At 57.5% G+C, this 25,923-nt stretch overlaps 1 protein-coding gene across 2 annotated transcripts in view; it reads left to right on the forward strand.

The window, feature by feature from the left end:
• Positions 1–24,927, forward strand: part of MRC2 (mannose receptor C type 2) — a 29,238-nt gene extending 4,311 nt beyond the window's left edge. The window contains exons 2-30 of one of the 2 annotated variants that reach the window (XM_030508982.1): positions 6,626–7,024; positions 7,454–7,627; positions 7,822–7,986; positions 8,139–8,252; positions 9,049–9,192; positions 9,720–9,908; positions 10,752–10,906; positions 11,143–11,250; positions 13,219–13,334; positions 13,457–13,605; positions 13,728–13,945; positions 14,360–14,502; positions 14,859–14,961; positions 15,070–15,208; positions 15,883–15,918; positions 16,247–16,407; positions 16,608–16,675; positions 16,886–16,986; positions 17,086–17,231; positions 17,608–17,722; positions 17,806–17,969; positions 18,328–18,436; positions 18,908–19,146; positions 19,233–19,401; positions 19,744–19,893; positions 20,004–20,123; positions 20,898–21,077; positions 21,435–21,461; positions 22,374–24,927. In XM_030508982.1, the coding sequence (XP_030364842.1) occupies positions 6,626–7,024; positions 7,454–7,627; positions 7,822–7,986; positions 8,139–8,252; positions 9,049–9,192; positions 9,720–9,908; positions 10,752–10,906; positions 11,143–11,250; positions 13,219–13,334; positions 13,457–13,605; positions 13,728–13,945; positions 14,360–14,502; positions 14,859–14,961; positions 15,070–15,208; positions 15,883–15,918; positions 16,247–16,407; positions 16,608–16,675; positions 16,886–16,986; positions 17,086–17,231; positions 17,608–17,722; positions 17,806–17,969; positions 18,328–18,436; positions 18,908–19,146; positions 19,233–19,401; positions 19,744–19,893; positions 20,004–20,123; positions 20,898–21,077; positions 21,435–21,461; positions 22,374–22,594 (4,322 nt within the window). In that variant the 3' untranslated portion in view covers positions 22,595–24,927. The remainder of the gene's footprint in view (positions 1–6,625; positions 7,025–7,453; positions 7,628–7,821; positions 7,987–8,138; positions 8,253–9,048; positions 9,193–9,719; positions 9,909–10,751; positions 10,907–11,142; positions 11,251–13,218; positions 13,335–13,456; positions 13,606–13,727; positions 13,946–14,359; positions 14,503–14,858; positions 14,962–15,069; positions 15,209–15,882; positions 15,919–16,246; positions 16,408–16,607; positions 16,676–16,885; positions 16,987–17,085; positions 17,232–17,607; positions 17,723–17,805; positions 17,970–18,327; positions 18,437–18,907; positions 19,147–19,232; positions 19,402–19,743; positions 19,894–20,003; positions 20,124–20,897; positions 21,078–21,434; positions 21,462–22,373) is intronic. The other variant, XM_030508983.1, reaches the window with a different exon arrangement.
• The last annotated feature ends 996 nt before the right edge of the window (positions 24,928–25,923 follow it).

Here is a 25,923-nt window from a genome sequence, read left to right on the forward strand (position 1 = left end):
GGCAGCAGACTGTAAGCAGGGTGGTAGGTAGCCTTCATGGTCGCAGCCAAGTAAGGAGCTTGTCTCATGCAGCTCCCACCGTATAAACAGCAGCTTCTTGGCGAGCCAAGAGGAGTTTCTCAGCTCCAAGTGCAGGTCCTGCTGCTTCATACCCTGAACCAGGCCATCGGGAGCTTCGCTTTCTTCCATGGAGAAAGGGACGGATCTGCTCCTGCTCCCTGAGGTTTCCTTTAAAACAAAACCAGACACCGACCCTTTTTACTGACAGGCTGAGAAAATTGGGGCTATGAAGAGAAGCTGCGTGGAGACGTCCAGTATCTGAAGGGAACTATGAGGATGCTGGAGACGGACTCTTCATCAGGGACTGTAGCGATAGGACAAGGGGTGATGGGTTCAAACTGAAACAGGGGAAGTTCAGGTTGGATATAAGGAAGAAGTTCTTCCCTGTGAGGGTGCTGAGGCGCTGGCACAGGGTGCCCAGAGAAGCTGTGGCTGCCCCATCCCTGGCAGTGTTCAAGGCCAGGTTGGACACAGGGGCTTGGAGCAACCTGCTCTAGTGGAAGGTGTCCCTGCCCGTGGCAGGGGGTTGGAACTGGATGAGCTTTAAGGTCCCTTCCAGCACAAACCATTCTGTGATTCTGGAGCTGGGCTTGGAGCGCCCGGAGCTGCTTTTGGCTGAGCGTGGCCCCAGCTGAGCCCTGGGGATGTGCAGGGCTGGGTGGAGTCTGCAGGACATTGGGCAGCACCACTCGTTTGATGCAAACCTCTAGTTGAGGAGCATCAGAGGTGGGGAGGTTGGTGTCTGCCATCAGTTCTCCAGCAGACAGGAGTGGTGTCCGTGCCCCCTCCTGTGTCAGAGGCTCATGGTGTGCCCTGGGGCTGCTGATACGTCTGCATTTCCTTCTCTTTTAGATTTATCTTTTAAATCTAAAGTTCCTCCTGAAGGCAGCAAGAGTTTATTGATGCCCCAAAGCAGCTCTGGAGAGAGGCAGAGCAGTGATGCCCTCCCCATGGGCTGGGGCTGCTCTCCTACCCCATGGTCCATGGCAGCAGGGGTGTTCCAGCTCTGCTGTTAGGACCTTTCACAGGGGCAGCTGCTGGTTTTCTTACCACCACTTCCCCTTCGTAGCCCTTGGAGCAGTGCACAGGCTCCTTCCTGGGTCTTTCCCTATCACAACATTCCCTCTCCTTCTGCAGGGCTGTGTTTTTGATGAGCAACACCTTTTTTGTTCTTTTTCTGTTGTATTGTTTTATTCCCTGGGGTTTTGCTTCTCTGCTGCTGATCTTCCCCCCGAACCTGGTGCATTCCCACTTGGTTTATTCTGAATGAGCTGCCGGTTCCCACAGCTTTCCTTCCATCATTGCAGGGTGGGTTTTGGAGCTCACCCTCGGACAGCATAATGGGCTGAAAAGCTGGTGGTTTGGAGCAGGAGGCTCCTGTGCCCTGTGTTCTAGTGGGTGAGAGCATGTGAAAGCAGGAGGTTCAGGCTCGAAGGTTTCTTTATGCACCATATGAGTGAAGGGTGGGTTTTCTTGCTGCAGGATGTTGTGGGTAAAGCTTTTCCACAGGCTCCCAAATCCAAAGGAAGGGGTTTGTTAGCAGGCTGGCTTTCCTCACACAGGGGTCTGCAGCCCCTGAGGAGCTCCTGGGTCTTGGAGCCCTCATGGCTTCCCTTTCCATCCCTGGAAGTGTTCACCAATGGGGTACATGAGGCTCTTAGTGACATGGGTTAGCGGTGGCCTTGGCAGTGCTGGCAAACAGTTGGACTTCCAACCTAGTTGATTCTAGAAGCCCTGTTAGCTGCCATGCCTGGGGCACCGTGCTGGGCTTTGAGGATTTGCAGCCTTTGCCAGGTGGTTTGGAGCAAACCACATCCATGGCCATGTCTGCAGCACAGAAACCTTCGAGGAGAGCATCATCCCCGTTGCTCTGTGTGCCACTCTTTATGGCAGTGGCCATGCTTTTGCTCTTCTCCATGCCAAGACCTTGGGGATGCCATCAACCACTCCTGGACTGGCTGCTTGGCCTCCTGCACAAAGCAGGATTGGGGCTGGGTGTTTTGGGCAATCCCAACTGAGCAGCTTCACCAGGGGAGCTGGAGGATGGGGCTCTGCCATCAAATGGGTGCCACGATGAGCCTCCAGAGGGGTGGCAGGGATGCGGGCACAGAGCCGAGTGGCGCTGCCATGCTGGGACCAGTGTGACTTTCAGCTGTGGTCAGATGAAATCGCAGCCAGGGCTCTGGTTATCCAGCCGGGATAACCAGGGCTGGGCTCCCGCAGTAGCTTCAGTTCTCTCTTGGAATTTAGTCCCTACATTTGTGGCTGGTGATGGGGGGGTGGCAAATGCAGCAGAGCAGGGCTGCTCTGGGTGTCCTGGTGTGGGTGGCCAGGCTGGGATGCACTTGGGGCAGGGACACCCATGCTGCAGTGCTTTCCATGTCTGCCACCACCGACAGTCACCTCTGTCCCCTGGAGCCTCCCGAGCCCCATTGCCTCTGTCATTGGTGCTGCCCACGCTCCCCACAATTGCAGGTTGCGAAGCTTTCCTCATTTGCTGTGGGGTGGGAAAGGGTTGAGCTCAGTTCCTTCAGTTCAGACTTTCTGCTGGCCAAAAACCTGCTTTTTTTTAAAATGGAAAAAGAATGTGGAGCCAGGCATGGGGTGTAAAAACTCCCTTGAGCCTGCCCCAGAGCATAACAGCTTCTCCATCTCTACAGAGTTCAGCCACTGGTGCCAAGGCTGATTTCTCCCACTGTGCTGGAGCAAGAGCATCCTGATATTTCCCATGAGGAAGAGGAAAGTGTTTCTGCAGGCAGAGCTGGTGTCTCACCCTCAGTCCCAGCTCCCCACTGTCCCCACCATCACGCTGCCTCATAGCACCAGCTGGTTTCCATGCTCATCCCAGTAAGCCAGAGGCAGCATCCTGGTGTCTCTGCTGTCTGTGTGACAGCATCCTTGCTGAAAGGGTGGGTTTTCACTTTGCTTTCCCAGTTCCTCCACGCAGGAGGAGGAGCAGGAGGAGGAGCAGGACATGATGGAGCAGAGCTGCTCTGAGATGACTCTGCTTGAAAGATGTAGGATGCAGGAGGGAGAGACATGGGATGTGTGAGGGTTGGGTTTGCTCTGTGGGATACCAGGCTGGGAGAAGGGATTCAGCAATACAAACTTGTCCCATCCCATCCAACTCTGCATCCATCCTGGTCATCAGCAGCCAGGTGGGAGCAGGAAGAGCTCACTCGGGTGCTGGATTTTGGTGCTGAGGTTGGTGGTGGTGCTGGAGCTCTGCGGCACAGCGCCTGTGGCTGCATCCTGGAGGCTTCTGTGCAAGCAGAGGCTGGGAGATGGTTGGGACCATGCAGAAAACACTGGAAGCTGTTTGCTCCATAGACATCAAAGCCCATCAAGCCTGGCTGTGCCAGAGCCTGGGGTCAGGGAGGCTGGAAGCTCCTTTTGGTGCATCAGGGAGCCTGTCCAAGCGCTGCTGCCAATGTCATGGACACCAATGGGGGTCAAGTCAGCCTCAAATTCCCTATAAATAAGTGTTAGACATGGTCTAGTGTGAGGTGTCCCTGCCCGTGGCTGGGGGTTGGAACTGGATCATCTTAAGGTACTTTCCAACCCAAATCAGTCTGTGATTCCATGAAAAAAAAGTGTATTTTGGGTGAAGCACAGCATGTGCCTTTGCCGATGCGTGTTGAGCTCATGCTGGTTGGTCCCCCCTCGCTCCAGCCTCGCTGGGAGCAGCTCCCTGACATCAGTGCCCAGCACATTTGCAAGGGGAGAAGATGGGAGCACTCGGGAGGTGTGAAGGCTGAGCTGGTGCTAAAGCTTTCCCGTTCCTCCTTGGCTCAGCAGGGACGGAGTGGGGGACACGTTGGGTCTCATCTTCTGCCTGCTTTGAGCAAAGGGCCCATGGGCTGAGCTGCCTGCAGCGTGCGGAGGCAGCCCCAAACCCTCAGCCTATAATTTCCTACCTCCAGCTCTTCTCTTTTTAGAGTAAAATGATATCTTGTGCTTTTCCAGCCCTGGGGCTGCCCCCTCCAGTCTCGACAGCTTCCTCCGAGCCCCATGCTTCTGCGTGGCTGCTGGTGAGCATCGCCCTTGCACAGTGCCACACAGCCCCGGTGCAGTGCTGAGCACCCTGATGCCAGCTCCTGGGGTGGCTCCAGGGCTTCCCAATGTGCTGTTAATGTTTCCCCTCAAATCCAGGTTAGCAGATAAACGGAGAAGGGTGTCCTGTTGCTGACCCCCTGCTGCTAACAGCCGCGGGTGATGCTCGTGGCAAAGCAGTACCAAAGGGCTGGTGTTTGGCTCCTTGCAGAGCACTGTGACCCAGGGAGGCCTCATCCTGACCGAGCGCTGATACTCGGGTCCATCGGGTTGCAGCACTGATGCAGAAGTGTCCCCCATGTCCCTGGTGATGGGTTGCAGTGATGGTGATGCGTTGCACCACCCACTGCTCTATGGGGATGCCATGGGAGATGCTGGCATGGTGAGATGGGTGTTTTGGGGAGGACGACGATGCCTCCTGATGTCCAGGTCAGGATCAAGCCAGCCCCAGTTTAAGGGACCAGCCTTCAGGCAGCCAAAATTGGCCCCATTGGAGTTTTTGCTTATTTTGCCATGATTTGAAAAGTATTTTCTGAGAAATGAAATGTTTCTTCTCCCAGACATTGCCTTTTCCTGTTGCACGTGCATAGGCTCTGCTCCCTGGGGACCACCATGCGGACGGGCTTCGCTTCTCTTTATTTGAGGTCATCACTGATGTCACCTTGGCTGGGGAATGGGCATTTTACATTAGTGTTTTTCTGGAGCTGGGTTGATGCTGAAGCTCTGGAATGAAACAGGGGTGTCGTGGGGGTGCCTTTTCTTCCTCCATTTCTTATTTCCCTTCAGAGACAACTCAGGGAAAGTTTGCTGAGCAGAGATGTTTGTTGCTCGAATGCAGCGGAGCCGCCTGCAACAACATAGCTGGGGCAGGGTGAGGTTGTGGGGGAATAGGAAATGAAAACCTTTTCAGCCCAAAAAAATTCATACAATGGCAAAAACCCAAAGCAAACCCAAGCTAAATATAGCGCGGCCCGTGAGTTTGCCTTGACTCCTGGTGAATGCTTATGCTGGAGCAACAAATGGGTGGCTTTTAAAACAGAGAGTACCTGACAGAAGTTGTCTTGTTGATGTGCTGCTTTGGGCAGCTTTGTGCTGGGCTGGTGAGGCGAGAAGCGGCTGTTCAGGGTCCCAGGGGTGGCTTTTTAGCTTAGAAATGTGTGTGTGGAAGAATAAAGTATCTTTTAAAAGTGACACGTCAGCTGGAGCGATGTGTCCCAGTGTAACGTCCCGGGTTTACTGGTTTATCCGGGTTTGGAGATGGGTTCACGCACTGGGGTGATGCTGGGGCTCAGATTGCTGTGGGGATGCAGGGTTGGACCGTGGGACGTGTGTGGAGCTGGGGTTGGGATCAGGCTCTCTCCCCTCCGCAGCTGCGCTAGTGCTTTATCTGCTGGCAGTGATTTCCTTGCTCTGCTCCCGCCTCCCAGCGCCTGGGCTGGGATTTCGGAGGGTCCTGACGCGACGTTCTGTGTTTGCTGGGGCTGTGCCCATGGGAGCTGTGGCTGCGTGCAGGCGTTTTCCATCACGCCCTGTTCACACGATGGGAGATTTACCCCGGAGTTCTTTCTTTTTTAACAGGTCCCCAAATACACATAAAAATGATGGATGCGCTCGCTATTCCCTGCTCTTTTCCTCCATCCGGAGCAGATGGCCGGTGCTGAAGCCATTGGCGTGGGCTCCTGCAGCCGGGTGCTGCTGCTGCTGGGAACTCAGATTTGAACAGCTCTGATGATGCTGTTGGCTCTGATGCCCAAACACTGGTGCTTTGTGGGGATGCCACACTTGGTGCAAACACCCATCCATGTCACCCTGCCCAGAGCCCAGCACCCCGAGGGCAGCCATTGGGGCAAACTGCCTGTGGCAGGGGGTTGGAGCTGGATGAGCTTTAAGGTCCCTTCCAACCCAAACAACTCTATGGTTCTATGAATCCCTTGGGTTATTTTTGCAGGGAAGTGGTGGTCCCCAATGTGCTGGGTGCTGTACCCAGGGCTGCACCCTAAAAGTTGCCGTGCATGGAAAGGGAGCCAGGATGCTTTGGAAGGGCGGGGGGTGATGCATGGCATGATGCCGAACACCCAGCAATCATAGAATGGTTTGGATTGGAAAGGACCTTAAGATCATCCAGCTCCAACCCCCTGCCACGGGCAGGGACACCTTCCACTAGAGCAGGTTGCTCCAAGCCCCTGTGTCCAACCTGGCCTTGAACACTGCCAGGGATGGGGCAGCCACAGCTTCTCTGGGCACCCTGTGTCAGCGCCTCGGCACCCTCACAGGGAAGAGCTTCTGCCTTATCTCCAACCTGAACTTCTCCTGTTTCACTTTGAATCCATCACCCCTTGCCCTATCACTACAATCCCTGATGAAGAGTCCCTCTCCAGCATCCTTGTAGCCCCTTTCAGATATTGGAAGCTGCTCTGAGGTCTCCACACAGCTTCTCTTCTCCAGGCTGAACACACCCAGTTTTCTCAATTTTTACTGAATGCTTTAACCCTTTTCACCTTTTCTCCCCCAGACTCCAAAGTCTTCCTCATCTACAACACGGGTGCACAGGTTTGCCTGGAGACCAAGGACTCGCTGGTGAGACTCTCCAAGGGCTGCAACACCAGCGCCCCGGCCCAGCAGTGGAAATGGGTGTCCCGAAATCGCCTCTTCAACGTGGGGGCCATGCAGTGCCTGGGGGTGTCGTGGCACGGGGCCAATGCCACGGCGGGGCTGCACCCCTTGGCCACCTACGAGTGCGACCGCGAGTCCGTCAACATGCGTTGGAGCTGCCGCGGCCTCGGGGAGCAGCTCTCGCAGCATCTCGGTGCCCGCCCAGGCAATTCCTCCCTGGATAGGGGGGACCAGGCACGTGGCTCGCAGTGGAGGACGTATGGCACCGAGGAGGACCTGTGCTCCGTGCCCTACTCTGGTAATGCCTCGTTGGGCATTAGGGTTATTCCATAACCCAAACAGGTTGCCCAGAGAAGCTGTGGCTGCCCCGTCCCTGTTAAAGACCAGGTTGGATGGGAATTGGAGCAACCTGGTCTAGTCTGAGGCATCCCTGTCCGTGGCAGGGGGGTTGGAACTGGATGAGCTTTAAGGTCCCTTCCAACTCAAACCATTCTATGATTCTATGAACCCAAACCAACCCCAAAATGTGAGCAGTTGGGTCCTGCCTGGGGAGCTTGGTCCGAGTTTGTTGGGGCTGCAAAGCCAGGCAGGATTGGGGCAATGGGAGGCGGGCATCCTCTGGGTACCCCAGTAGCCCCTACACCAGGCCAACCAGCACTGTTCATCCCAAACTCCCTCCAGTCTCCCATAGACATAGCCTCAAGCAAGGGCTTCTCTTTTCCACCAGAGATTTACACCATCCAGGGCAACTCGCATGGGAAGCCCTGCACCATCCCCTTCAAGTATGACAACCAGTGGTTTCATGAGTGCACCAGCACGGGGCGGGAGGATGGTCATCTCTGGTGTGCCACCACCCAGGACTATGGCAAGGACGAGCGATGGGGCTTCTGCCCCATAAAGAGTAAGTGTTGGGGATGCATCCCACGGGGAAAAGCAGAAACCTGTTGCTCATCCCTCCTGGGAGCTTTCCTGCCTCTTCCCTTCTCTCCTGCCTCATCCCTCCTCCTGCCAGCAGCGTGGGTTTTGGGGGTTTAGTGGGTTACTGGGATTAGTGGATGGGACTCTGTTGGGTGCTCACCCTGCTCGGCCCTGCAGGCAACGACTGTGAGACGTTTTGGGACAAGGACCACCTCACCAACAGCTGCTACCAGTTCAACTTCCAGTCCACGCTGTCGTGGAGGGAGGCCTGGAATAGCTGCGAGCAGCAAGGGGCCAACCTGCTGAGCATCACCGAGATCCACGAGCAGACCTACATCAACGGTGAGGCAATGGCAGCCTGGCCACGCACTCGTCCTCATCTGGGTGCCAGGTTGCTCTGCCCCGGGTGGTTGGTTTGGGGATGGTGACAGGCTGGGGGTTAAGCTGGGGCTGGGGATGCTGATCCTGCCCCTCTCTGGCTGTGTTGGCCCCAGGGCTGCTGACTGGGTACAGCTCCACGCTCTGGATTGGGCTCAACGACCTGGACATCAACGGAGGCTGGCAGTGGTCAGACAACTCGCCCCTCAAGTACCTCAACTGGGAGAGTGGTGAGATAAAGGGGTTAAGAGGGTGATGGGGGGCTGGGGAGTAGCCTGTGACCACTGGAGATGGCCTCATAGCAGAGGAGGTGGCACGGTCTGCTGCAGGTTGGCACCTTGCTGCCTCAGAACAGAGAACCCCATGGGGCTGTGGACCAGTCTGGGACATCCATGGAACTAGAGGGGGGACACAAGGAGCTGGAGTGGGAATTGTCCCTCTGCAGGTGGCTGGTGGCCCTGTGGATAACCTGGGCTGAGCTTCCTTGTTTGGAGACTCATAGAGTCATATCACAGAATCACAGAATGTGGGTTAGGAGGGACCTTAAAGCTCACCCAATCCCAACCCCCTGCCACAGGCAGGGACACCTTCCACTAGAGCAGGTCGCTCCAAGCCCCTGTGTCCAGCCTGGCCTTGAACACTGCCAGGGATGGGGCAGCCACAGCTTCTCTGGGCTCCCTGTGCCAGCGCCTCAGCACCCTGTAAATCTCTCCTCTGTCAGTTTAAAGCCATTCCCCCTTGTCACTACATATCCTTGTCAGAAGTCCCTCTCCAGCTTTCCTGTAAGCCCCTGGAGAAGACAAGGCTCCAGAGGCCTTACTGCACCCTTTCAATACCTTAAGAGGGCCTACAGGAAAGCTGGGGAGGGTCGTTGTACCCAAGCTGAGTACAGGAGTGCAACTGAGGAGTGGTCCCCAGCTGTGGACGCCCATCTCTAACCCTGGGGTGCTCATGGGGCAGAAGGACCCGCTTTGTTCATGCTCTGCTCCAGCTCAGCAGCGTGTCCCCCCTCACTCCCCTTCCCAGACCAGCCCGACAACCCCAGCGAGGAGAACTGCGGCGTGATCCGCACCGAGTCCTCCGGGGGGTGGCAGAACCGCGACTGCGGCATCGCTCTCCCCTACGTCTGCAAGAAGAAGCCCAACGCCACCGTGGACCCCTTCCTGACGGGTGAGCAGGGGGGGAGCAGCACTGGAGGTGACGGGAATGGGTGGCCCCGTATTCCAGCAGGGTGTGCTCCCATCCTGGCACAGTCAGGGGATGCTGCCTGCGTGCTGGAGCAGCCTGTGGAGATGGCCATTTGGTGTCCCCAGCTTGCTGGTGCCCTGGATGCAGTGGTTGAGCTCCCATGGGATGCCTAAATGAGCGGTGCTCGGTGCAGTTACAGGTTGGGCAGTGAGGGGGGAATTGAGAACAGCGGGAGGTCCCCCATGGTCACTAGGGGGTGGGTTGCTCTGCTCTGCTCTGCCATCGCTCCTCTGCAAACAAAAGGGAGTTTGTTTTGTCCCCAGAGCTCTGAAGCCACCGTTGCCTGCACCTTGCCATTGTGTGTCACATTTTAGCTGTAGCTTTCCCACTGTTGCTTTGGCTTGCTCTCCTGAGCACCCCAAGGGACTCCCTCCCCATGGTCCCCTCCCTGCCAAGGAGAGGGCTGGAGAGCAGGACAGGAGCCCTCAGGCTGCCTTGTGTCCTGCCAGACTCGTGGTCAGAGGTGAAGGTGGACTGTGAGCCCAGCTGGCAGCCCTTCCAGTCCAACTGCTACCGTCTGGTGGGAGAGAAGAAGAGCTGGCAGGAGGCAAAGAAGACCTGCCTGCGGAGCGGGGGGGACCTGGTCAGCATCCACACCCTCTCCGAGCTGGAGTTTGTCACCAAGCAGATCAAGCAAGGTAAGGGGGAGCTGCTGTGTCAGCAGCATCCCTCCTGGCTGATGATGGGGTCCATGGAAAGGTCACTTCTGTGTGATGCTGCAAAGTTGAATTAATCTGTGGCTGTGAAGGGAGTGGAAAGCCCAGGCTGGGAGGTGATGTGTTCCTTGGAGGAGCTGCCTTGGATCCTCTATCCAGCAAATGGAAAAGCTGTTCCCAGGAGCCTGAAGTGCTTGGGAGGAGAGCACACAGCTGCAGCTGGGAATGGCGCTAGGCCCAGTTGGTTAATGTAGAAAAAGATGGGAAAAATTTGCTTGTGCCACCCCTCATTAGGGTCACCCTCAGGTTGGGTTTTGCTGCTCCCATACGAGTGCAGCCCATCCAGCAAGTCTGCATCCCGACCCTTATCCAAAGGGAAATGCCTGGTAGCCAAACCTGCCATGGGGACATTGAGGGACCCAGACTCCAGTGGGGACTGGGGAGGGGCTGAGGAATGAAGGGAGTTAGTGCTGGGGGAGGCAGGAGCCATAGGAGGATGGGTGAAGGAGGGGGACATCCCAGGCTGGGAGCAGACTGGGATAGGAGGGAATGGTTGAAAGCCATTGGACCTGAGCCTGTGCGCCCAGACTTTGACCATTATGCTCTGAAACTGCTGGCAAATGTCCCTGTGTTCCCCATTCCTTGCAGGCAGGAGCTGCCCTCCCTTGTCCTCTCCTGCCTGCTGGCACCACTGGGGTTAGAGGCTGAGCCCTGCGGTGGGGTTTGGTGCTTCACAGAGACACGCTCCCATCGCTGGGGCTCGTGTTCTGTGAGGTTTCAGCCAAGCAGAGGGAATTCCACCCCCCAACCCTCCTGTCTCGGCAGATGTGGAGGAGCTCTGGATTGGCCTAAATGACCTCAAGCTGCAGATGAACTTCGAGTGGTCGGATGGGACGCCCGTGAGGTTCACTTATTGGCATCCCTTCGAGCCCAACAACTTCCGTGACAGCCTGGAGGACTGTGTGACCATCTGGGGACCGGTGAGAGCCTGGGCAGGGGTTTATCCTACAGCACCCTCATGGCCAGGGGAGGGATACCTTGGGGAGCATCTCCAGATGGGGTTGGACCTGGCTGGGATGGGAGGCATCCAGCACAGCATCCTTAGGGATTTGGTGTAGGGAAGGAAAGTCTGTAGAACTAAGGTGGGGATGGATGGTCTGGGAAATTCCCCAGGCTGTCAGATAAGCTCACTCTTGCTTTTCTCCTTGCTGTGCAGGAAGGGAGGTGGAATGACAGTCCATGCAACCAGACCCTGCCATCCATCTGCAAAAAGCCCGGGAGAGTGAGCCAAGAGAAGGAGGAGGATGACCACGGGTGCCGAAAGGTGAGGGAGACCTGGGGCGGGAGGTGGCTCTGCCTGATGCTCAGGGCTTTGGGGGACCTCTCCCCAAAAACATTTCAGGCAGCTCTGATGAGCAGCGCCTGGAGCTGCTCCTCTGTGCTTTGGGGCTCAGCGCCTCGCTTCTGAGGTTGTATGAGGCCGCAGGAGGAAACTGGGACAAAACTCCTGTCTCCATCATCCAAGATCCTCCCCCTGGGGCCGGCCTGGTTGCCAGCAGGGACGTTAATGTATTCCTTTTTCTTTTGGCCTCTCTCCGTGCCAAAACCCGGCAGCAAAGCGGCTCCGTGTGGGACGGAGGCAGCTGCCGGCCCCGTGCTCGGCACAATGGCAGGCTGCCTTTTCCAGGCGGGATACGGGCATTCCAGGGACACCGCCACCGAAGTGGTGGGTTCTCACCCGACCGTGCTCTGCCTCAGTTTCCCCAGCTGAGGCCACCCCGTTCCCACGCTCGCTGCAAAGTCCTTTTTGTGCCTGTCCCAAGGCTCTGAGCAGCCAGCCTGGCATCACCGCTGCTCTTGAACGTCTCCCAGCATCTCAAAGCAAGCCAGCGTGCACTGGCACCCACACCAGTAACAGCCCCAATGGGCTCTTCCCAGGTCTTTACCCTGGCACAGCAGAGACAAACCTTGGCAGACACTTGGCTCTGCGGGAGCTCAGGGGACTGCCAGCCAAAGCCAGAGGAACCCCAGTGTTGGCAGGTGCTGGGGACAAGGTGCTTGGTGGCAATGTGCCACCATCACCCATCTGCTTGTCCCCACAGTCCTGAGGGCTAATAGCATGTCCCCGTGCAGATAGAACCCTCCTGCCTCTCTAGCCACAGTATTACCCTGGCCCTGGGTGCCCGACAGAGATGCCCCCGCTGGGAAACAAACTGGCAGTGATACGTGAATTCCCATCTTTCTCATCCTCAAATTTGCTACCCAGATGCAGAGGCTGAGGGAGAGGACGCAGCATCTTGCTTGGACGATCAGCCCCGGTCCTCTCCGGCCACTGTGCTGGGTTTTCTTGGTGCCTTTGCTGCTTTTTCTCCCCTTTTTCAAACCCTCTTTACTTTTGGAAGAGCCTTAAAGGAAGCTGTGGGGGATCGAGGTTTGGACAGTGGGAAGGGCAGAGGCAGAGAGAGATGATGGGGCATGCTGGGATCTGGAGCTGGAGGCAGCAGTTGGGGTTGATGGTCCTGGCCCCTTTTGCTAACTTTGGGGAAAGGCTGCAGGAACAGGAATTTGGGAGAAAAAAAGTGAGATCTGGGGTAATTTCCCTCTTGGTCTCCCAAAGGTGCTCTCCTGCTTTCCTCCCCACCACGCTGCTGCTACTGCAGGTGGCACGTGTCTTTCCAGTGCCCAGGGACCCAGGGATAAAGCCCTGGTGATGGTTCCTACCATGCCAGGAGGGTCCCTGGGCCTTCCCCCTAAGCCCCTTCCTCCTTCCCACCCTTGCTCTTCCTCTCGCGGGTGAGCCCCTTTGTCCCTCCCCACGCCACCACTGCTGCTGCCAGCCCTAGGGCCGCCCCGCTCCCTGCTCTGGCAGAAGACAGGAGCTATTGTGTCTGCAGCCCCGGAGAGGCTCCAACATCAACAAGGCGGGGGATTAAAGCAGGCTGCGGTGGGACTCGCTCTGGATTCGGCCCCACAGCGTATAGAGGAGGATTGTGTTCCCCTCCCTGCACCCTGGCTGGGGCTGGACATTGGCAGGGACAGACATTCCCCGGCTTTGAAGCTGCCTGGGTGTTTGTTTTCTGTGCAGCCATGTCCTCTGGGACCAGGGATTTGTTAGAGCTCAAAGCTGAGCGGGGTCAAGCTGGGGTGGCTGAGGGCAGGAGACCTCCCAGGAGAAGGCAGAGGTGATGGCAGGGGGACGTGGGACATTGCTCTCACCGCCTGGGTTTGCTCCCATCCTTCTGGGATGGGCTGGGGTGAGCAGTGGTGGATGTCCCCTGTCACCCATCCCCAGGGCTGGAAGTGGCACAGCCCCTCTTGCTTCTGGCTGGGTGAGGACCGTGTCCCCTACAGCGATGCCCGCAGGACATGCTCTGACTACGGCTCCACGCTGGTCACCATCACCAACAGGTCGGTGCCACACCAGTGGGTGATGGGTTTGCCCCCAAGGTGGGGTATGACCCCACAGCTGGGCTTTGGAGCGTGGTGGGCACCTCAGCTCGCAGCATCACCCGTTCTTGCTGCCTCTCCAGGTTCGAGCAGGCGTATGTCAGCAGCCTCATCTATGGCTGGGATGGGGAGTACTTCTGGACAGCACTGCAGGACATCAACGAGACGGGTGCTTTCCGCTGGCTGAGCGGCGACGAGGTCATGTACACCCACTGGAACCGTGACCAGCCGGGTAAGGGGGTGGCCACGGGTGGGATGGGCACATCCCCTCCATGCAGGGCGGGTGCTGGCTCTGCCACCTAGCACGGTCCGACCCTAAGGCAGGCATCCTCCCCGCTCCCGTGAGCGCTCCAGGTTACAACAAGGGTGGCTGCGTGGCCCTGGCCACCGGCAGCTCCATGGGGCTGTGGGAGGTGAAGAACTGCAGCACCTTCAAGGCCAAGTACATCTGCCGGCAGAACCTGGGCACCCCGGTGAACCCTGAGCTGCCCGGTCCATATCCCACACCCAGCCTCACTGCTGCCTGCCCTCCGGGATGGAGCTCCGACTCCAAGCTCCGGCACTGCTACAAGGTAAGTCCAGGTTAGATATAAGGAAGAAGTTCTTTACTGTGAGGGTGCTGAGGCGCTTGGCACAGGTTGCCCAAAGAAGTGGTAAATGCTCCATCCCTGGCAGTGTTCAAGGCCAGGTTGGGCAGAGCTTGGGCGACATGGTTTAGTGTGAGGTGTCCCTGCCCATGGAACTGGATGATCTTAGGGTCCTTTCCAACCCAAACCATTCTATGATTCTAAGGAGTGCTGGTGCCCTGGTCATTGTGGGTGTGCATGTGCTTCCCCACTGGTGAAGGACCATGTTCAGTGCTTGCAAAGGGTAGCCTGGTCCCCACTAGCCTGGTTTGGGACGAGTGGTGGCAGTGTGGGGAGGGGACGATGCTTTGTTCTTCTCCAGTGCTGAATCCCATCCAGTGCCGGTTCCTCCTTCTCTAGGTGTTCAACTATGAGAAGCTGCAGGAGAAGAAGACGTGGATCGCGGCGCAGGAGTTCTGCCGGGAGCTGGGGGCCCAGCTGCTCAGCCTGGGCAGCTACGAGGAGGAGCACTTCATTGCCAACACCCTCAACAAGATTTTTGGGTGAGGTTTTTGACACATGTCCTGCTGCCCGAGTGTGCTCTGGCACACGTGGATGGAGCGTGGATGTTGCTCTCTGAGCATGAACTTGAAGGTGCATCAGTTTGGCTACACCATGGGGGGGATGTGGGAGAAGTGCAGGAAATCTGGTGTAATTTGGGGATGGAGCTTGGGTTTGAAACTCCTTCAGCCCTGAGCTGCTGTGCCTGTTACCCGAGCTACTGCCTTTGGGTGTTGTGGGGACAGCGGGCTTTGAAAGCAAACAGGAAAGGCCAGATTATACATAGATATTTGTATATCAGTATAAAACCCTCCTGTTTGAGGGGCTTGTTCTCACCCTTCCCCCTGGCTCCCTGCAGGGAGTCGGAGCCGGAGCTCCATGAGCAGCACTGGTTCTGGATTGGCTTGAACCGGCGGGACCCTGCAGGGGACAGGAGCTGGAGGTGGAGCGACGGGCTGGGGGTGAGTCTCAGGGGGTGCCAGCAGCATGGATGGCATTTGGTCTGCAACAGGGGGCAAATGGGGTACTGGTGGAAATGCCCAACACCTCCCGTCTCTCTCGACCCCCAGTTTTTCTACCACAACTTTGACCGCAGTAACTACGACGACGATGACATCCGGAGCTGTGCGGTGCTGGACCTGGCCTCCCTGCAGTGGATGCCGATGCAGTGCGAAGCCCAGCTGGACTGGATCTGCAAACTGCCCAAAGGTACTGGTCAGGAGACCTCCAGACCCTTCAGCTCTGAATAACCTGGCAGATGATGGACTGCGGGATGGTGCAGAGGGTGTGGGGGGACCCTCTGTCACCTCCCTTCTGAAGGTTGCACTATTATGGGAGAAGAGAAGGCTCCGGGGAGACCTTAGAGCAGCTCCCAGTACCTAAAGGGCCCGACAGGAAACCTGGAGAGGGGCTTTGGACAAGGGCCTGCAGGGACAGGCCAAGGGGAATGGCTTTAACCTGCCAGAGGGGAGATTGAGATGAGCTCTGAGGCAGAAGCTCTTCCCTGTGAGGGTGCTGAGGCGCTGGCACAGGGTGCCCAGAGAAGCTGTGGCTGCCCCATCCCTGGCAGTGTTCAAGGCCAGGTTGGACACAGGGGCTTGGAGCAACCTGCTCTAGTGGAAGGTGTCCCTGCCCGGGGCAGGGGGGTGGGACTGGATGAGCTTTAAGGTCCCTCCAACCCAAACCAGTCTAGGATTCTATTGTATGGTTCTATGATGAGTCCTAATCAAGGGGCTGGGAGAGGCACTCTCTATCCCAGGGAGATTTGGGAGGGCATCTCACACTTGGAGCCTGTGGGTGGTTCACAAAGCATTGGTGAGAGCCCCCAGACCCACACCCTCTGACAGCCTCCCCCTCACAGCCTCCCCTTGCCCTTTCACCAGGTGCCGATGTGAAGGAGCCAGAGATCACAACCCAAGGTGCGTTGGTCATGGGCTTGTGTCCATCCAGCATAGACCATCCTCCCTGGGCATCTGCCACCCATCACATGTGTGAGCAGTTCACGGTCCTTGCGGGACATCCCTGCAGTGTGTCCACAGGAGGACGGATCCTGTGTAGGCTCATAGGAGGGAGGAGAGCCCCAGCATCCTGCTGCTGCCCCTTGCTGCACAACCAGGCAGGATCAGGCTCCTCAGCTGGCAGCAGCGGGGCAAAAGCAAAGCAGGGGACTGAGGAACAGGCGGCGGGTGTTGATGGCTGTGGCAGGGGGTGGCATGGCCATGGCATGACACTGGTCCCTGCCTGCAGGCAGCAAAGAGTGGGTGAAATACCAGGAGGCCGAGTACAAGTTCTTCGAGCACCACTCGACGTGGGTGCAGGCGCAGCGCATCTGCAGCTGGTTCCAGGCAGAGCTGACATCAGTGCACAGCGAGGCCGAGCTGCGCTTCCTGGGCCAGAACCTCAAGAAGGTACCAGGGGATGGGGATGTCACCGTTGGGCTCCACTCCCTCCCCGGCTTGTTTCACCCTTTAGTGAAATAAGTGGAGGGACATTATCTGGGGACAGCCGGGCTCTGTTGGGGTCACGATGAGGCTTGTGAAGCGGCTGCAGTTGTCCCCAGGGACTCCCAGTCCCTGCAAGGCACTGACGTGTCCTCTCCGGGGTGCAGTTCTCCAGGGGCCAGGAGCAGCACTGGTGGATCGGGCTGCACACCTATGAGAACGACGGGAGGTTCAAGTAAGTCAGAGATAGAGGCGCTGCCTCCCTGCGCGACCCCATCCCACTGTCCCCAGCTCTTAGAGCGCTGCAGCTCAGTGCCTGCATCTCAGGGTCTCATCCTGGGGTGCTGGGATGGAGGTTCCTCACCCAAGAGAGGGCAGCGGTGTGGTACGCTCCCAGTTAGGGCGTCACTGCTTGGCTTTGTGCTCCCACTGGTGCCTTCCCCAGGTGGTCTGACGGGTCCCTCCTCAACTTTGTCTCCTGGGCACCGGGCAAGCCCCGGCCCATCAACAAGGACAAGAAGTGCGTGTACATGACGGCGAGCAGAGGTGAGAGGCAGGATCTGGCTCTGGAGGGGCTGGGGCTGAGCAGAGACACCCCTACCTCAGTGCAGTGGGGGGTCATGCCTGGCTTGTCCATTCCCACAGAGGACTGGGGGGACCAGAAGTGCATGACAGCACTGCCCTACATCTGCAAGCGGAGCAATGGGACGGCAGCGAAGCCTTCCATCCCACCACTGCCTGCTCCTTCGAGTGGGGGCTGTCCCCGCGGCTGGCTTCCCTTCCTCAGCAAGGTAGGGCAGGATGGAGAGGGGACGGCCACTTCCTGGCCTTTCACCAGCCCCACCGAGGTGGAGATGGGGCGGCTGAGATGTGGGGAGGGTGGGTGGAGAGGGACACGTGCACGTGTTCTGGGGGGGATGCTGGGGGTCCGTGTGCAGGGATGCAGGGAGACCTGCTCTGTGGGTGCAGGAGCGGATGGGGAGGGTGCATGTGGACGCTGGGAGAGGTGTGGGGTTGCAGGAGGGGTTGGGAGACTGGCAGGCCAGAAGGGTGCAAAGGGGAGAAGGACTTGGGGCAGAGTGGGGTGGTGGTTGAGTGGGGAGGGTACAGGGCTCGGGGTGGGGGTGACTGCACCCCCTGGACCATCCCATTCCCCCACCCATGCAGTGTTTCAGCTTCAATGGCCATGACAAAGCTGAGATAGTGAAGTGGCCAGAGGCGAAGCAGGCATGTGAGAGCCAGGGCGCCGTCCTGGCCACCATCTCCAGCCCCTTGGAGCAGGGTAGGTTCCCCCTGCCTCCCCCTGGCACCGCTGGCTGGGGACCTGCTGGGGGTGGTCCTCAGTGTCTCACCAGTTGCTTGCAGCTTTCATCACATCCATGCTGCCCAACATCTCCTTCGACCTCTGGATCGGCCTCCACGATGCCCAGAGGGAGTTCCAATGGGTGCTGGGTGAGCCGCTGCAGCATGTGAGCTGGGCACCCGGCGAGCCCTCAGGCTGCAGTGCTTCCAGCCCCCGTGACAAGCCGGTGAGTGACCCCCCCATAGCATCCCCATGCCCTGGGAAGGGCTCAGCCTCATGTCCCACCATGAGGATGATAGGTTTGGGTTGAAGGGACCTTAAAGCTCATCCAGTTCCACCCCCCTGCCACGGGCAGGGACACCTTCCACTAGAGCAGGTTACTCCAAGCCCCTGTGTCCAACCTGGCCTTGAACACTGCCAGGGATGGGGCAGCCACAGCTTCTCTGGGCACCCTGTGCCAGGATGGAAGGTTTTAGGGTGCTGGGGTGGCTTTCCAAGGGATCCGGCCCTGGAGGGTGGGGGGTGTCCGTGGGGTGGGAGGGCCATGCTAAGGACAGTGCTGACCTCGTGGCTTGTCCATGCAGACCAACTGTGTGGTGGTGTGGCACGGCTCCCCCCCGCACTTCACGGGACGCTGGGATGACCGGAGCTGCCTGGAGGAGAAGCACGGCTACATCTGCCAGCAGAGCATAGGTACGAGGAGGAAGAGGGGGACAGCCCCAGCTTCTGCTCGCTGGGGACCTGCCACCACCACCCTGGTGCCCCATGCTGCGGTGGGGCACTGGGCTCAGCCTGAGGGGAGCTTGGGGTGCTGAAGTTGCTGCCCCCAAAACTCGGGGCGGGATGTCCCTGGTCGCAGCTGTTTGTGGGGCAACCCCAAACCTGTGCACACCAGCATGGCTTGGTGTGTCTCACAGGGATGTGATCCTGATGGAGAGCTCCAAGGTGGGGATGGCATTGGGGTGTCGCTGCTTATTGCCCCTGACATGGCCTCTCTGCTCTCCCTGGTTGCACCAGGATGCCCCTTGGTGCCCATGCCCTGTGCACAGCGCTGCCACGGACACCCCAGCTTTGGGGGATGGATGGGGTGGGGATGAGGAGGTGCCCCCCCTCCTGAGCTGAGTGTCCTCCATGCCCTCTGACCATGTCTCTTTGCTCCCCCAGACCCGTCCCTGAGCCCCGCGCGGACACCGTACCCCCCCTCGCCCACCGGCACCCTCTTTTACCACAACAGCACTTACCGCATCCTGCAGAAACCCCTCCGGTGGCACGAGGCGCTGCTGCTCTGCGAGACCCTCAACGCCACCCTGGCCACCATCCCTGACCCCTACAGCCAGGCTTTCCTCACCCAGGCCATCAGCAGCCTGCGTGCTCCGCTGTGGATTGGGTTGGCCAACGATGAGGTGAGGGAAGGGAGCAGGTACATGGGGTGAGGGTTCCCAGCAGGTCATGGCAGACTCTAAAGCTTCTCCTCCCTTTGGTTCTCCAGGGAGGCCGGAGTTACTCTTGGCTGACGGAGGAGAACCTCTTCTATGCCAACTGGCAGGATGGGGAGCCCAAGCAGGTCTCTGGCTGCTCCTACATGGATGTGGATGGGACCTGGCGCACGGCTGGCTGCGACACCAAGCTCCAGGGGGGCATCTGCCAACTCCAAGCAGGTGCTGGTTGTGGGGGGCCTGATGTGGGGCAGAACGGGTGGGATGCAATGAAGGGTTGGAGATGGCATCCCACCAGGGACCTTCCGGAGCACTGTGTATGTGTCCTCATGGGGCTTGTGCTTCCCCCGGCATGCTGTAGGATGCTGGCACCATCCCTGGCAGTGTTCAAGGCCAGGTTGGACACAGGGGCTTGGAGCAACCTGCTCTAGTGGAAGGTGTCCCTGCCCATGGCAGGGGGTTGGAGCTGGATGAGCTTTAAGGTCCCTTCCAGCCTAAACCATTCTATGATTCTGTGACACCTTGCGCCATTCCGCTGCCCCCAATGCACCGTGTGCCTCCCAGGTGTCCCCCGCACACACAAGTGGAGCTACAGTGGCAGCTGTCCCAAATCGCTGGAGGACTCGTCCTGGATCCCCTTCCGGGACCACTGCTACACCTTCCACATGGAGATCACTCTGGGGCAGAAAGACGCCATGAAGAGGTGCCAGAAAGGTATGAGGGGGCTGTGGTGGTGGAGGGGGAGATGCATCCTTGGAAATGGAACAGGGTGAAATTCCATCTTCTGAGGTCTGGGCGCTTCCCTGATCCTCTTTCCTCTGCAGTTGGCGGCACAGTGTTGTCCATCCAGGATGAGATGGAGAACGTCTTCGTGTGGGAGCATCTCCAGGCGTATGAGGGTCCATCCAAGGGTGCCTGGCTGGGCATGACTTTCAACCCCAAAGGTACAAAGGAAGGAGCGAGGTTTTATATATTCCAGGCACCACCATGAATTCCTACCAGGTCTTCAGTGAGCAGAAGTCCTTGGTGGTGGCACCAGTGGCACACATGCCATGCGTGTCCTCCTCTGGCTTGGTGGGATGGGAGTGGTGGCTTTAAAGCCCAGAGCTTCCTCAAGGCACTGGAGCCTGCACCTTCTGGAAGGTGCCCTGCAGGCCCTGGTCTTCCCCATTGCCCCATCACACCTCCCCATCGCTCCATCACACCTTCCCATTGCCCCATCACACCTCCCCATCACAGAATCATAAAATGGTTTCAGTTGGAAAGGACCCTAAGCTCATCCATTTCCAACCCTCTGCCATGGGCAGGGATACTTCACACTAGAACATGTTGCCCAAGGCTCTCTCCAGCTTGGCGTTGAACACTGCCAGGGATGGGGCATTTACCACTTCTCTGGGCAACCAGTGTTGAGTGAGTGCCAGCGCCTCACCACCCTCACAGGGAAGAACTTCTTCCTTAAATCTAACCTGAACTTCTCCTGTTTCAGTTTGAACCCATCACCCCTTGTCCTCTCACTACAGTCCCTGATGAAGAGTCCCTCCCCAGCATCCTTGTAGCCCCCTTCAGACACTGGAAGCTGCTCTGAGGTCTCCACGCAGCTTCTCTGCTCCAGGCTCACCTCCCCATCACCCCATTACACCTTCCCAGTGCTTTCTGAACTGGGGCAAAGACAAGGTGTCCCCTTCAGCCTCCCCAGCTGTAATTCTCCCATTTCCCAGGTGGCACCTTGGTTTGGCACGACAACACCGCTGTCAACTACTCCAACTGGGGCCAGCACGACACGGGGCCCAGCATGCTCAGCCAGAACAGCTGCTACTGGATCCAGAGCAGCAACGGCGTGTGGCGCCTGGGCTCCTGCACCAACGTCACCATGGGTGTCATCTGCAAGATCCCCCGAGGTAGGGACCCCCGCTGCTCCCCGAGGTGCCTGGGCTGATGTGGGGTGAGCTGGGGGTCCAGGCAGGGTGCTGCAGGGCAGAGCTCTGCTTTGGGCAGTTCCAGTGTAGGGGTTGGTAGGGGCTGGTGCTGGGGGTCTGCAGGTCCTCACTGGGCTCAGTGGTGGGCTCTGCATGTCTGAGTGGCTGGGGCAGGATAAAGGCAGTGGTGGAGCAGAACCAGAGGATGTGGGTGCATCACCTCGTGTCCGCGTGGTGCTGCACTGAGAGCAGTGGAGGATGTGGGGCTGGTGGGGCTGGCACTGGGAAGAGGGGAGGGTGCCATGGCCATGCACTCATCTCTCTGTGTTGCTATTGCAGTGGAGGAGAGCAGCTTTTCCAGGGCAGGTGAGTGGCACCTTTAGCTTGGGCACAGGATCAGGACCTGGTGCTGGGGCTGTGATGCAGCCTGGCTTGTATCAATAACCAAAGAAATGATGTTTGTGGGTGGGAAATCCCATTTCCAGGTGGTTCGGGCCCTCAGTCAGGGCTCCCCAGCAGCAGGAGCCATCCCTCCATGGAGGAGTGTGTTCTTGCTGGGCTCTCCTGCCCTTGCCCACACTGCCAGGCCAGGCTGGGGGTTGTGGCTGCCCCATCCCTGGCAGCGTTCAAGGCCAGGTTGGACACAGGGGCTTGGAGCAACCTGCTCTAGTGGAAGGTGTCCCTGCCCGTGGCAGGGGGGTGGGACTGGATGAGCTTTAAGCTCCCTTCAGCCCAAACCATTCTAGGATTCTGTAACATCTCCAACTAGACCAGGTTGCCCAGAAACACATCCAACATGGCCTTGAATGTCTCCAGGGATGGGGCATCCACCACCTCTCTGGACAACCTGTGCCAGTGTTTTACCACTCTCATTGTAAAAATCTTCTTCCTCACATGGAGCCTGAACCTCCTCCTTTTAGTTTAAAACCATCACTCCTCGTCCTATTGCAACAAGCCCTACTAAAAGTCTCTCCCCACCTTTCTTATGGGTTCCTTTAAGAACTGAAAGGCTACAACAAGTTCTCCCCAGGCTAAACAGCCCCAACTCCCTCACAGAGCCTTTCCTCATAGGAGGGGCACTCCATCCCTCTAATCACTTGTGTGTCTCTCCTCTGGACCCTGTCCAACAGGTCCATGTCTTTCTTGTACTGAGGACTCCAGACACAGGATTGCAGGGGTGGGTCTTACCAGAGCAGAGTAGAGGGGCGTACCCATCGGAACCCCTGTGGGACAGCAGGAGGGGTCAGGCCCCTTCACCAGCCTCTTCTCCCCCCGCAGCTCTGCCGGAGAACACAGCGGCCGTGGCGGTGGTGGTGCTGTCGGCGCTGGCGCTGTGCGCCGTGCTGGGGGTCGCGGTCTACTTGTACAAGCGGCGGCGGAGCGCGGAGCGCGGCGCCTTCGAGAGCGCCCGCTACAGCCGCACCACCTCCAACCCCAGCGAGGCGGCCGAGAAGAACATCCTGGTGTCCGACATGGAGATGAACGAGCAGCAGGACTAACGGCAGGGGGCACGCTGGGGACGGGGACCTGGGGAGGGGGGAGGACAGAGAGCATCAAACGCTATCCCCACGGCGCGGCAGGGCACGGAGGGGGCTGGGGTTGGGGTCGGGGTCTGGCCTGGAGCTGGGGTCCCTCCTGCCCCGCCGGGTCACTGCTGCCATCTCCAGGCTGGTCCCCAGCTGCCTGCAGCAGCCATGGAGGCAGTTTCAGGGCTAAAAAGCTTTTGGATGGCATGAACAGGCTCCAAGACACCTTCCCCTTGGGAGAAGGAAAGTGTGGGTGTTCAGGGCCTTGCGGTGGGCTCGTTCCCCCCGGAGCTGGTGTCCGAGAAGACATCCTCCTGGTCAAGAGGTCCCTAAAGCCAATCTACCTCCCCTCTGCACACAGCGTGAGGGCCCTGCCAGCCCCTGTCCCTGCCACCGTGCTGCTCCTCTCCCCCTGCTCAGCCTCGTCCCCCACCTCCAGCAGAAAGCAGAGACATGGAGACGCCGATTCGAGCGCAGACCCTGCCAGCATCACTGACGGGATCCCCTCTCTTCCCTGGCACATCCTGAGGGCTGCAGCTGCTCCAGCCAGAGCCTGCCCTCCTTTCTGTTTCCTTTGGGGGGGTGTGTGTGTCCCAAATAACTGCATGGGAGCAAACTGCTGGCCAGGCTCCTCTCTGTTGGGAGCATCCCGGGCTCCGCGGGAGGAGCTGGGTGCTGTGGCAAGGCCACCCTCTGTCTCTTGCCAGGCAGGGATGCGCGGTGCTGGGGTCACTGGTTGCCTTGTTTGGGCCAGAAGGATGAGTATCAGGGCTGTAGGGTGGGGAGAGGTTTGGAAGCTTTGGTGGTTATTTTGGAAGTTGGGTGTTCTTCTGTTTTTTAAGGAAACGATAGCTTTTGTTGCTATGCTGTACTGAGTGCGTGCTGAATATATACGTTCTTTCACACAGCTGGCTGGGGTGTTTGTGGCTGCCTGTTTTACGTGTAGGATGTAGCAGAGGAGGAGGAAGGTGGTGCAGGGCTTTGAGCTGTGCAGGAGCAGGGTGCCCCGGGGCTGAGCCATCCTCTATCAGCTGCCTGCAGCAGCATCCCTGGTGCCAGGGTGGGACAGAGGATGCAGACAGTGAGAGGTATTTGGGCCCTGATGGGGGTTCCCTGCTGGGATGGGACCCAAAGAGCCCCTTCAAGCTCTGAAGTGGGGTGGCACAGCCCTTAAAGAGATGTTGCATGTAGCCCTCTGCCTCCGAGGCTCGAGTTGGGTTTTTGTTGTGAGGACAACAGGAACTGGCTCGTTGTTCCTCTCCTTTTTGACACCTGTGTCAAAATCTGTTAAATTTAAAATCTGTTGATTTCACTTAAGCTGGACATTAAGTGTTTAACTGTTGGGGGGGTGGGATGGGGGGAACAAGAGATCATTGGGGTTTTGTTTACTTTTTGGCAATGTCCAAAAGCAGCCACGATGTTTCAGGGCGAGCAGGAGTCTGGAGCTGCCCCAGCTCCATTTCTCTGTCTTGGCTTTCTCTGCATTTATTTCCTGAGGTCCTTTCTGGTTTGGAGCTGTTGGTTTTGTCCACGGGCCCATGGCTTCCTGATGTGGGTGCCAGATCCTGAAAAGCCGAGTGTGAATTCCTCCTCATCCCCAGCGGGTGTTGATGTACCCAGCAGCCAGTCCGTGCAAGGAGGGATGCCAAGGTGGAAGCAGTGCTGATGGTGGGGATGGAGATCCGGGATTAACTCCTCCTGGATGAGCAGAGCTGTTAGGAAGTCCTGAAAAATAAAGGTTGAGGGTTGGATTGGTGGGAATTAGAGGACAACGGGTGGTGCTGAGCTCAAGGGGTGCAGCTGGGCAGCACTGGGGCTCATTTGGAGAAGGATATGAGACCATGGGCAAGGTGGGCATGGTGGGGATGGCTGGGATGGCATGAGTTACTGAGAGGTCTGGAGTGCTGGGATGAGGCAGAAGATCCCATAGAGGCATCACACCCGGCTTTCACACAGCCCCATTTGGGAGCACCTTGTTCAAGAGAGTTTCTTTTTTTCCTCCTTGATGAATTTGTTCTCTTTCCTCCTTTTCCTTTGCTTTCAAGAGAAGGAATCTGTACAGTGCAGGGGAAATGTTGTATGAGAAGAGATTCATCAGCTGTCGGCAGTGATCAGGATTCCAGGAAAACACATATATGGTTAAGTGGTATTTCCTATCACCATTAGAATAATGTGAAGAATTGCTTAAAAGGACCCTGTCAATTATATATATATATAAAATATATATATATAGTTTTGCATTTTTTTTAACTCTCTGTGGTTTGTAAGATCCTTTTAGAAGCTTGGAAATAAAATTTCCTTCCCCACCTGTTTTCCTCCTTTTTTTCTTTTCCATTTTCACTTGGGGAAAACAGAACTTGTCTTTCCCTGTGTCCCTAACAAGTAGGAAATACAAAGCTGGAGTTACACCTACCTGTCCCTAGCAGAGGAGGCTCAAAGGCTGCCCAGGTGAGGTGGGTGTTGTGTTGATTCCTGACAGGGGCCTGTAGGGACAGGACAAGGGGAATGGCTTTAACTTGCCAGAGGGGAGATTGAGATGAGCTCTGAGGCAGAAGCTCTTCCCTGTGAGGGTGCTGAGGCGCTGGCACAGGGTGCCCAGAGAAGCTGTGGCTGCCCCATCCCTGGCAGTGTTCAAGGCCAGGTTGGACACAGGAGTTGGAGCAACCTGCTCTAGTGGAAGGTGTCCCTGCCCGTGGCAGGGGCTGGAGCTGGATGAGCTTTAAGGTCCCTTCAGCACAAACCATTCCGTGATCCTGCAGCTTATATCAGAGCGGTGAACAGTCACAACCACCACAGCACCACATACCCTGGCCAGGCTGTGGCATTCCAGGCGCTGCTTTTGGAGGAAGGCTGCAGGGCTGAGCTGCACCACAACCGTGGCACAGGACCTCTTCTCCTGAGGCAGCGAGTTGGCAGCATCACCCAAGAGGTGAGAGGAGCTTATGGCAGGCAGCCAGGGCTGCTCCGTTTAGCTGCAACTAGTAGTGGAAACGATGCTGATTGACTCCACACTGAAGCACGAGAAGGGATGCTCCAGGCATCCTCCTTTAGGAGCTGAAATGCTCTCAGGTTGACCTGACTTGGCTTCAGGAATGTGATTTCTCTTTAAAAGAAGCCTGCTAAAACCTGAACTGATGATTTTAAATAGTGAAGCACAGAATATGCTGTGTGTATATACATATTTAATCTAAAAGAAATGCATCCTTTGGAGAAAATAGTAGTTTATAGTAACCAAAGGCCCTTTCTCACTAAGATGAAGTCTCCACCTTTTATCTGCTTTTCTAAACTTGAATTGAGCACAA

Source organism: Strigops habroptila, chromosome 19 (assembly GCF_004027225.2).
Source record: "Strigops habroptila isolate Jane chromosome 19, bStrHab1.2.pri, whole genome shotgun sequence".
NCBI lineage: Eukaryota > Metazoa > Chordata > Aves > Psittaciformes > Psittacidae > Strigops > Strigops habroptila.